Genomic DNA, 12,505 nt, shown 5'->3' on the forward strand with positions numbered 1-12,505 from the left:
TGTCAGAGTTGGTGGTTGAAAGTTCACCGATAGAGTTGTTGAAAGGTTAGCCGGCAACTTAGGATGCCTAACCCACTCAATGATCTCAACCTTTAAAACACACACTCATGATTACAAAACAAAAAAAACCCAAACTTTTAAGTTGTTGTTAAGGACGGATTTGTTCTTTTTAAGTCTCGAAAATTAAACTAATAAATACAACTTTCACCAATAAGTTTCAATAATGTGTTACATGCCTTAATTTGTACTCATTTTCAAAATTAAAGAATTATTTTTCATTTTAGAAATCGATATAATCGAAATATTGAAAAAGAAATACGTATAAGTTTTAAAAACAAACGATTAATTAAGCCAAAGTTGTTATGAAATTGACTCTTAGTTGATACCATCAAGAGATTCAATCGATATACCTAATGTTTACTCACATACTTATATGTCAATTGAACCTTTTGTATTTGTAGGTTTTTTCGACAGCTCATTACTTTATTTGCAGTGCATTTAACATCTTTGTCGATGTTTCGACTAGTAGCTGGGGTGTTCCAAACCAACGTTGCTTCCATGGCAGTAGGCAGTTTCGCAATATTAACTGTCTTGATATTTGGTGGCTTCATTATCGCACATCGTAAGTTTATTAACTTTACTATAAAAACCCTCTCACACACATACTTTAAAATAAAGGAGAAAACAGTTGAAAATATTTATTCAATAGAGTAAAATTCTATATACTATCAAAAAAAATTTTGTTTACTTCTATTAGTGTCTCACGATTGAAACATATTTATAGAAGTCTTTTTCTTTTTTAAGAAACTAATAGAATTTTGTTACTGTCTGTAGTAGACTTTTATCATATAGATATGAAATTTTGTTAATGTGGTAAATATTTTGGTTTATTTTACTATATTTAAAAATGTAGATTAAATAAAACTAAATTCTATAGTTTTGTAAATATGGTAAAATGTACTTGTCAGTCTATTGCCCTATAGACTTTGAGAGTTAATTTTATTATATTCCCAACTATTTTTGCATTGTGTTTTATATATATATTTACAATTGCTCCTTTTTTTTTTTATGCAATTTAAAATGTAGCCCCAATTTGGTAATCAATTGGGTCGCATTTAGTAACTATTTGAGTTATATTGGGTAACTACTTGGTTTATAAAAAATTAAACCCATAGTTAATTATTGCTTCAACCTTTAATCTTGGTGTTTACATATACACTTTCTACCAATATTTTAAAATTTTAAGATATTAAAATCTTAAAAAAGATCGTTTTCATTTTTTTTTTTTTGGAATTTAGTTGAGAATTCAACATTTTTATTTAAGAGAAATTAACTTCCCAAAAATTAGTAATAATTTCACGCTACAAGAATTATGGGTTTTTCCGACGCAGGCGAGCGTCGCCATAAATTTATTGTGCATCGGTGAAGGCTTCCACGATGCAGAAAGGCATGTCGGCAACGACATCGTAAGAAGCAATGACGACGCATGCACGTGAAGGCGTCGGCATAGACCTTATGCCAACACAAGATGTGCCGACGTGGTCAACACGTCGGCCGAAACCTTACGTTGATGTTGGATCAGAGCATCGATAATAACTCAAAGCCGACGTGCCTGTAGAAAGTGCTGACACATCGTCGCCTAATGCTACGCCGACGCTGCATTATAAGAGGACGCCATTAGCGACGTGATGTCTGTGTTGGGAAAGGTTTCACCAACTTTTTTTTATTTTTATAATTTAATTTTTATATTTTTATAATCGAGTTCCATTTAATTTGATTGAAATTGTAAAACATATAACATAAAATTAATAAAACATCAAAGAAAATATATATTAAAATTAATTAAAATATTAAAAAAAACACACATTTTGTTTGAAGAAACATTACAATAAACCTAAACTAAAAGGAAAACAACAAAAAACTAATCTAAGCGATACATATATAGTAGTTCCCCATGTCTTCCAACCTACAATATAATGACACGAAATTAAAATATAAATATATATATCATCCAAAAAGAAATGAAAGATTGTAAAAAGTTGAAATTACTTACATTAAATGAAGAAATCAAGGTTCTCTGGATGATTGATCAGTGAGCTTCACAATCATCTTCATCATTTCTTCCATCTTCCATTCACTTTCCTCGCGTCGCAGTCTATTTTGTTCTTCTACTTTCGTAAGACGAGTTGTTAGCACATCAACCCGCTTGGCGTGCATATCTTGCTCGTGGATTAATGCAACTGAGGAAGAACTGCCAGCAGCATGTCAGGACTTTGGCATGGGCCCCTATCAAAACCCTTTGAGTAGTCTGATTGTCTACCCAACACTGTCTCACATATCTCTTCATCAGATAGTGGTTAAGAACCCTCTGTAGTGAGTTGGGACTGGATGGTCAACATTTGATTCTACAATAAAATTTTGATTGATTAATAAGTTAAAAATGTGTGTAAATAAAATGTAAGTACAAATGAAGACAAACAACATAACCAAAAATTACATGAGCCTCTGTAGCCGCTGGCGAAATGAATTGGTCATCCTGAGCGTGTGTTTCCTTTAACAACTCTACTCAGTCGATTGGATGACCCCGTCATTTAGTGAGCTCGTGCACCCGTTGTATAAACGACTTGGCACCACTATTATGACTATAGAGCTGCTTTGCTCTAGCAACCCTATTCATTGATGGTTGCTCCCACATGCAAACAAATATCAAAATGTTACATAAAAAATGAATTACCATTTGAGAACGTTAATAAGTTCTGAATCACCTGAAATTGTCGAGTAAGGTAGTGGTTGCATAGGAAATGTCAATCTTCCACACGATACTTTTGTCTAGGGGGTGGGTTGGCATGTGTTTGTCCAGGATCACTGAACTTCTTGAAATGACGATGGTTTTGCCCCTAAACTCCTTCCAGGTGGTAAGCATCTGATGCTCAACGAACCGATTAAGTACTGAATCTGTGAAATCCAGCTCGAAAAAATGCTACAAAAGTACAAACAAATTAGGATTCTATATAAATACTCGGTAGGTAGAATTAACATATACGTATGCGTAATTGTAAAACTTAGCTATAAAGAGCCCTTCACGAGCTTGATATAATCTATTGTAACATTAGTCCACTTAAGCAAGTGAACTAGAAAAAGTATCCAGCGTTACCACGTCGATGATACAGCTAAAGCGAACGACGTGTGAAAAGATCAGCTTATCCTATCCTGAAGTGATCAATATGGAGATCTTCCCATTTTATGCTATATCGCTCCAACTCAAGGTTCCTCGAGTGCTTGCATCTCCTAGGAATGTGAGCTGTTGTAGACCCCTCTACAGAAATAGAATAATTTCATAAACTAAACTCCACACTTATGCAATTAATTATTTATATAACGGTAACTAACTTGATGTGTCACCCACCAACAACGAAACTTATATCTTATTAAACTGTGTAACATTATTAAAGTAAAAAAGATCATCGCTCTCATTCACACTGGGAGGAAAATTAGACAGAGTAGTACCTGATGACAATAAACCAAAATTAATTAAACATATGAGAGTACTTAAAACTTATTATCTAAAAAATGAAATATATGTTAGTTCATGATTCATCATTGTTACTATCCGTCATCGCTTGATCCGCTTTCAAGAGATAATTGTTCGTCATCATCGTTAATGAAGTCGCCAATGACATGACACACAGTCGGTCTTTTCACGATTGTAGGGTCAACAACGCATCTGCAGAGGGTGTCATTCTCAATGTGATCATCCACATTGTCCGACAACGACTTCAAGTACATTCAGTTGTTGATCCTCGACATCTTCCACTTTGGACACGTCCCATATACGTTTATTTTGGATCACTTGAACAATCTTCCAATTAAAACCATTTTTTGGGTTATCGATGTAAAAGTCTTGATGTGCTTGAATTGCGAGAATGACCGATTCCTCATGAAACAAAAAACAAGACGTGTTGATTGATTTGTACCCTAATTCAACGTGTGTGTTGTGGTTTTTGTTCTTTTCCTTGTCAAACCATCTACACTTGAATAGCCAAACACGGTACCATTGAATATTGAACGAAAAGAACTTCATCCAATAAACCGTAAAAATTGTTCTTTGCGCTTCCATTGACACTAGTTTCACCAACTACCATGACTCCACTATTTTGTGATGTGCATTGGAAATCACGATCAATCGTGTGAAATCGTATCCCACCCACGATGCATCCACTGTACGATCAAACGTCAAGTGAAGGTCCCATTGCAAGTGAGAAGAAATCATTAGAAATGTTTTCCCTTAAACGCGTTTTGATGACCTGAAATTGTCTTGCTAATGAATATATAAGTTTGGAATATGCCTCTATTCAATTCGAAATGTATTTATGTATTCTACATACCTGATCTGTAAGCCAGGAGACCTTGGACCGGGTATTAGCAATGACATGAACAAGTTGAACTCTTTCATGCATTTTGAAGGTGACACATACTGTAGGTGGTACTCATATGTCCAAACTAATGTTCTGTGGACCTGAAGCAAACTCAGGAAATTTAGAATCAAAATGGTTCCATCCCTCTGCATTAGCTGGATATCTCAACACGTCCTCTATTTTGACTTTATTTTTATGCCATCTCATTTCAAACGAGTCTTCTTGCAATACAAACAATCTCTATAATCTTAGTATCAATGAAAAGTGCCGCAATACCTTATGCAAAAAAAATTCTCTTTGTTAGGATGAACCTTGTACCGAGACTCACCACAAATGGACAATGTTGCAAATCATTGTTCCATCCCTACATAGTCGTACTTACATGCATGAATAGTCACATATCCCAAGTCCAAGTCACACACAATTTTCGTTCTGCCTTGTAGAATGAGCTAGGGACATTGGTGTCACACATTGGAAACGCAAGTCTTATTATCTCTAACATTATGTCGAAGGATTTGTTGCTCCAACTGTTGAGAACTTTCACATGCATTATCATAACCAAAAAGTTAAAAGATGAGAATTCTGAACAGTTGGGGTATAGCCACGACGTGCTTGGTTTAATAATAACCCCTGAAATATATTTGTCGTCTCCTCTTCTACACCATTATTTAGTCGCATGCTATTCTCCAAACCTTCCTCTTTTATTTCTTGTTCCTGTTCAATCGTCGCTTGTAAATCGTGCAACATACCCAACATTTCACTGTCTTTAGGAAACAAATTATTACTATTGTTTGATTCATGTAATGGGTCTGTGCTAGTTCCTTCATGAAAAGGGTCGTCACTACTAGTTCTTTCATCAAATCTTTCTATACCTCTATACAAGTTCATTGGCTCTCCATGATACATCAAATCTGTGTAGGAGGGGCATATTTCATTCGTTAATAAATGTCTCTCCACACCCTCTAATGAGTCTCAATTGGAGTTCATACATCTCTTGCATGGACACCTTATCCATCTGTACTCATCAACGTGATACTTGACAATTGCTAAAAATTGAAAAATTCTCTCTCTATACTCAAATAACAACTTATTCCCAAGTTTCATTCAACACTTGTCCATCGATAAAGACCTAGAACATAAATATGTGACATTCGTCTTATATTTCCTTCTCTCAAATGCTAAATTTCCTCCATGAATAAGTCACACCTCACAAGTATCTAATATCCGAACTTTCACTGTATTTAAGTTTAAACTAAAAAATCTAACACTTCTAACTAACCAACTAACAAGGCTTTAGTAACAACCTAACACTTCGAAATAACATAAATACAGTATACAATTTACAATTTATAACATAAATACAATATACAATTTTAATTTAAACAATCTACCAATAAACATATATACGATAACAATTTCAATTTCAATATACATATATATAATACACATACATAGTGCACATACATACAACATTCCAATATACACATACAATTTACAATATATAATTTACACATACATAATACATATATACATATACCATAAACATTCAAACCCTAGACCCTAAACCCTAAACATACAATATACTACATTAATACACAATCCCTAAACCCTAAACATACATACAATTTACAATATACATATACTTATAATAATACACAATTCCTAAACCTTAAAGATACAATATACATACAATATCCAATATACAAAATGACATTTTTTACCGGTAGGAGGTCGATGGGCAATGACGGACGGAACGACGACAACGGTTGGCGGCGGCTCAATCTCCCTCTCTCTCTTTCGTCTTCCTTTTTCGTTTTCTCTTCTTCTCTGCCTTTCTGTGTTCAAATGAACTCAATTAAAAGAACGAGGGTTCTCGCGATGCACAATGCGAGAACAAGCTTCTAATGACGCATCCACTTATGGTGTCGTTAATTAGAAGCTACCTAATGTCAACGCCGCCACTTATGGCGTCGACATTACCTTTTCAAATCAATCGAAATGTCGTTCGTCATAATGACTTAAAGGTTGAACCTTTATTGACGTTGTCGCAGGCGTTGGGATAGATCCCCCATTTTAATAATATATTAGGGATTCGTCGACGCTTCCTCGACGACGTCGCTGTTAGGGGAAAATGGCGATGTGGTCTTGCATGACGTTGCGGGAAACTAAAATAATATTTTTTAATAATGACCTTACACGATGTCGTCATGTTATGGCATCACTGTTTCCTCTAATGCCAACACCGTCGTAACCGCGTCGGCAAAACCATTTTTTGACGATGTCTTTTATCTCGACGCCTTTTCCTACGTCAGGAGAACCCCAAATTCTTGTACTGTCATTATTTTAAAATATAAATTAAGCTTATTTTCTTATAATAATTTATACATATTTTTAAGTACAATAGTTCAATAATTTTGTAAATATTTTTTAGCAGTTTTACTATTTGAAATAGTTTTCCTTTAACTAAATTATAAAGATAGGGGCAAAATTTTTAGATTTTATCAATAATAAACATTGATACTCCTTGTAAGTAACATTGATAGACAATGATAGAAGTCTATTAATTTCTAACCTTGATAGAATCCAAAATTTTACTATAGCTTACAAATATTTTAATTTATTTTGCTATTTTTAAAAATACCCAAAATCTACCTAATTTTTAAAATCATTTTTAACTTTTTTTACTATTTGTATAAATAGTTTCCACTTTTTTTTTTTTTTAATATACCAGATTTCTCATAAAAATATTCAAGTGGGAATATATATATTTAAACTACGACTTAAAAAAGAAAAAAAAAACTAATTAATGATTAATTGTTGATGTATTTAGGATGAGGAGAAAATGACAGTTTTACCCTTTATATTTGGAATTTGTAGCCTCAATGCCAGCTTGGTTGGAATGGGCATTTTGGGCTTCTCCCATTAGTTATGGTGAAATTGCGCTTTCAACAAATGAATTCCTTGCACCAAGGTGGCAAAAGGTAACTCTACTTTCTTCTTTATATAATCCATTCATATATATATCTCCAACACATTTATTTTTCTTTCCTTTAATAAATCATTCTATGCACATTAGAACTTACAAAAACTATAGCAATTACATTTCCAAGGTATTAGAGCATCATGTTTATTTTATTTTAAAAAAACATTATTTTATTCACAATGAACTTTTATACCAACTAGATTTAATCAATCCCAATTTATTAACTAAATGAATTTAAGATATTGTTAGTTAATTTATTAATACCTAAAAAGTATTAGAAGGAAAAAGAAGAGTTGTAGGTGAGAAAAGAGGATGCTTTTCAAATAGTTATAAGGATTGAAATTGAAAACTACATAACAAACATAGTGTTTGCATTGTTTAAGAGAAAAAAAGATCTAAACCAAACCCCTTGTAAGAACTATAGACACTTAGTTTAGTTGATGGTGATGAGTGGATGGAGATACGTACGTATTTTGAAAATAGAATTTAGGGAAAATTACAAAAATAATAAGGGGGAAGAAGAAGAATGTGTGTGGGTCTATGAATATGGTCTGTTGATGCCTTTTCTGTAGCTTGAAGCTTCCAACAGTACAATTGGGCATGACGTTCTTCAAAGCCGAGGCCTCGATTATCGTCCATACTTCTTCTGGATTTCACTCGCAGCCTTGTTTGGGTTTGCACTTTTGTTCAACGTTGGATTTGCTTTGGCTCTTACTTTCCTCAATCGTAATTTCATTTTCCCTTTTTATCGCTTTAAATTCATTTCAATTTTTATGGGTTTCTTCATATAAATATCAACTAATTCCTCTTTTATTCTACACTTAGCTCCTGGGTCTTCTCGTGCTATTATCTCTTATGAAAAGCTTTCCAAATCCAAGAACCGTCAAGAATCTATTTCAGTGGAACAAGCTCCGACCGCCGTAGAATCCATCCAAGGTCATATAATCTGCTTTTTCAATTTTATGTATATATTGATGATTAAACAAGTTCTACAAGTCTTATCGTTAATTATATGAATTTATTGATATTGTTTTCATGCTTTCATGGATGGATTGCTTCAAACAACAGCCAGATTAGCATTGCCATTTAAACCTCTAACAGTTGTGTTTCAAGACTTGCAGTATTATGTAGACATGCCATTGGTAATACTCTTGACTTGACACTCTTTTGTCTCATTAGCTTTTAAATTTAATGAGTGTGCTCGTTATGTGTTTTTAAAAACATTGTTTTATTTGTGCTTTTGTAATTTTTTTTTTAAAGAATTGTGATTTATTGATTTGGTAATCAATGCGTTTTCGCTCAATTTATGTCATGAGAAGGTGCAAAAGTATTTTGAGAACAGTATCAAATAAATTTCATTTTCGTTATTTAAGCACTGAAAGCCATTGCTAACTTTTTCTTTGGAATTCAAGGAAATGAGAGAAAGGGGTGCCAGCCAGAAGAAACTCCAACTCCTTTCTGATATTACAGGGGCTTTAAGGCCTGGCATCCTCACAGCGTTGATGGGTGTCAGTGGAGCTGGAAAGACAACTCTACTTGATGTTCTTGCAGGAAGAAAAACGAGTGGATATGTCGAAGGAGAAATTAGAATTGGTGGTTTTCCAAAAGTTCAAGAAACATTTGCAAGGATATCTGGTTATTGTGAACAAACTGATATACATTCTCCACATATCACAGTGGAAGAATCTCTAATTTTCTCTGCTTGGCTTCGTTTGCCATCTGACATCAACTTGAAAACAAGAGCAGTATGTGGTGTTTTCTTCCCTCCTAAACTGGAACCAAATGATTATTAGTTATAAACACACAGGATAATTAGTTCATGATACTAACAGTAGTCTATTGTTTAATAGCAATTTGTGAATGAAGTCCTTGAGACCATTGAACTTGATAGCATAAAGGATTCCTTAGTTGGCATACCTGGCGTCAGCGGTCTATCAACTGAGCAGCGTAAAAGATTAACCATAGCTGTGGAGCTTGTTTCTAACCCCTCCATCATCTTCATGGATGAGCCTACCACTGGTTTGGATGCACGTGCAGCAGCAATTGTCATGCGAGCTGTTAAGAATGTGGTTGATACTGGAAGAACAATAGTTTGTACCATCCACCAGCCAAGTATTGACATCTTCGAATCATTTGATGAGGTAAAACTTTTCAACTGTTTTATAATATTTAGGAATTTGACGATGTTCAAGACAACATTAAACTACAGTTGAATTATTTTGACAAGATGAGCAAGAAAATAATTCATTTGAGATTATCTCAATCATCAGTACTTTTAAAATATTGTTTGAAGGTTCTTTTTAAAATTATTTGAATTTTTTGTTTGGAAACTGTCTCTAACAATGATTATCGAGTGGCTAATTTTACAAATGCTTAGACATAGAGACCCAAATCCAATCCTCTTTTCCACCGTTTTCACACTTTACGATCCCATCTCCATTCCGCCCTTGATTCCTCACGTATCCCTAACACCCATTTGATACCTAGTAATCCAAATTACATTATAGCTCCCCAGTGAGGCCCTATGTGTCTACATTTTTTTACATGAAAATTGATGAACAATTTTTTAGTCAATCTGTCAGAAATCATTGACTGATGTTTCTTCAACAATCTTAACCCGCAGATCTTTAAACCATGAGGATGGCCACAATCACAAGCATCCGTAAAAACAAACAAAAGAACATAACGTCTAAAAGAATTCCCCACTCCACATATGCTTATTCTGAATTTTTGTTCTCCAAGAAAAAAACCCTTTTTAAAATTGTCACTTGTTTTAGACTGCTTTCATTATTGTGCAGTTGATTCTTCTCAAAACTGGCGGTCAAATGGTTTACTGTGGTCCATTAGGACAACATTCATCCAAGGTTATAGAATATTTTGAGGTCAGTCTGCTCTACAACTAGTATTGTTGCTTGTGACTGTATTCTATTTCCATTATTTCTGAGCATTTCATTTTCCATTACACAGCATGTCCCTGGGGTTTCAAAGATTAGAGAGAACTACAATCCTGCAACATGGATGCTAGAGGTTACCTCTTCATCAGCAGAAGCAGAACTTGGCATAGATTTTGCTCAAGTCTATAGAAACTCTTCTCAAAATGAGTGAGTTAAGCTCTAGAATTTTTGTTTCACTTAACTACATGAGTTAGGATCTCCATTACCATTTGTCTCTTCTTTTGGTCCTCTTCTTGAAATAAGATGACATTGGAAGTAAGATGCTATGCCTTTATGTACTGAAAATGAGAGGATTTTAACAATTCTTGTTATGCAGGCATATCAAAGAACTTGTGAAGCAGTTGAGTATTTTGCCTCCTGGTTCGAGAGATTTGCATTTTTCAAACATCTTTTCGCATAATTTTGTGGGACAATTCAAGGCTTGTCTTTGGAAACAAAACTTGTCTTATTGGAGGAATCCTTCTTATAACTCAATGCGTTTCTTGCATTCAACTTTATCATCTTTGATTTTTGGGATACTATTCTGGAAACAAGCAAAGAAGCTGTGAGTATACTTTTGGATTGTATTTATTTTCTTAATGTGAAGGGTTTTAGTGCCATAATTAGTTCTCAAATATTCGGAGGCTTATGAATGATGTGCAACCTTTCCTCTACTTTTTGTTTGTGTTTAAAGAGAAAACCAGCAAGACTTATTCAATGTCTTCGGTTCAATGTTCACGGCTGTGATCTTTATGGGTATCAACAACTGCTCATCGGTCCTTCCTCATGTATCAATGGAGAGAACTGTGATGTACAGGGAAAGGTTTTCTGGGATGTATTCTTCATGGGCTTATTCACTTGCCCAGGTACACATTCATATCTTAACCTCTTAAATCAATCTCTATTAGACCAACTTATAATTATAACCATTATGGGATAATGTAGTGGTATAAAGGGAGATATAGTCTCAATAACTAATTAAGAGGTCAAGGGTTTAATTCCTATGAGTTTCCTTGACACCTAAATGTTGTATGGTCAGACCGGTTGCCCAGTGAGATTAGTCAAGGTGTACGTAAGCTTACTCGACTCTCATAGGTATAAAAAAAAAAAGACCAACTAATAATTATGTAAAACAATTTCTTCATGAAAACTCTTTATATTCGATTGGGAATGCAAATAGTCTCACATTGAACTGAAATAGGGTATATATATATATAAGGACGGCATCTTCATAGTAATATAGTTCTTTCTAGCTCTGTATACCACAAAACATAAAAGAAAAGGGTTGTTCAACTCTTCCCGAGCATCTGCTTACCGAAACCCTCCCTTCCCAAGACCTCCTCAGACCTTGCTGCCTATCCATTGTGGACCTCTTCCAACCACATCTCTTCCGACCATCCTCCGTCGCCCCATCCCTTCTTTGACCTAACCATCCGACCTTCCAGCCTTCCTTTGCCCTTCGCCGTTCTTGCCTTTTCCAACCTCAGGATCTTTCTCTCCCCATTAACCTATCTGCCATTCTACGTTTGTCAACTCTTTCCATCTATCCGCCATCCTCCTTAGACCTTGCTGCTCATCCATTCAGGACTTCTTCTGTCTTCCTTCCTCCTATTCCAATCTTCTTAATGGAAAATATGCTCTCTCCACTCTCCTCACTTTTCTCCTGTGATCCTCTCTTCTCTCCCCACCTTTCATCCTTTTCCCCGTCACTAGCTCCGGTCAGCAGTTTCGATTTCCCTTCAATCATGGAAGTGAAAATTTGCAATGTGAGTGGGATCCCTTCTTGCATATGGAATGAATCTGGTATGTTTCTAGTAGAAGAAGTGGAGGTAAGTAATTTCCTAATGCTTTCTAATTCTCAATTAAGCTGGTTTGTGGAGAATATTGTTGAAAAATGCTCCAAGGCACTGTTTTCTGTTTTTTGTGAAAAATGGACGTGATGGTTTTGATGCAACAAGATTCTCTAAGTTCTATGGTTCCTCAGGTTGGATTATGCCATGCATTGTTTGACTATCAAATGGGTGTTTGTTTTTTATTCATGTTCCTCCTGGAGATTTGCAAAATTGTTGGCATTCTTTTCGAGGATGCTCATCTCAATTTTCACTGCCTCTACAAGTCTTCAATTTAGCCATTTTTCGAAGATAAAGAGTCGAAATCTTGCAGAAATTCTGATC

The 12,505-nt window shown here is 34.7% G+C and overlaps 1 protein-coding gene across 2 annotated transcripts in view; it reads left to right on the plus strand.

Moving 5' to 3' along the window:
• The window catches only part of LOC101217031 (pleiotropic drug resistance protein 3), a 30,388-nt gene that overhangs the window by 12,890 nt on the left and 4,993 nt on the right, over positions 1-12,505 (plus strand). For both annotated transcript variants that reach the window (XM_004140412.3, XM_031886032.1), the window contains exons 11-21: positions 462-622; positions 7,293-7,396; positions 7,971-8,124; positions 8,224-8,334; positions 8,467-8,540; positions 8,811-9,143; positions 9,249-9,539; positions 10,197-10,280; positions 10,366-10,499; positions 10,669-10,896; positions 11,026-11,197. In XM_004140412.3, the coding sequence (XP_004140460.1) occupies positions 462-622; positions 7,293-7,396; positions 7,971-8,124; positions 8,224-8,334; positions 8,467-8,540; positions 8,811-9,143; positions 9,249-9,539; positions 10,197-10,280; positions 10,366-10,499; positions 10,669-10,896; positions 11,026-11,197 (1,846 nt within the window). The remainder of the gene's footprint in view (positions 1-461; positions 623-7,292; positions 7,397-7,970; positions 8,125-8,223; positions 8,335-8,466; positions 8,541-8,810; positions 9,144-9,248; positions 9,540-10,196; positions 10,281-10,365; positions 10,500-10,668; positions 10,897-11,025; positions 11,198-12,505) is intronic.

The sequence above is a fragment of the Cucumis sativus genome, chromosome 5 (assembly GCF_000004075.3).
Source record: "Cucumis sativus cultivar 9930 chromosome 5, Cucumber_9930_V3, whole genome shotgun sequence".
Taxonomy (NCBI): Eukaryota; Viridiplantae; Streptophyta; class Magnoliopsida; order Cucurbitales; family Cucurbitaceae; genus Cucumis; species Cucumis sativus.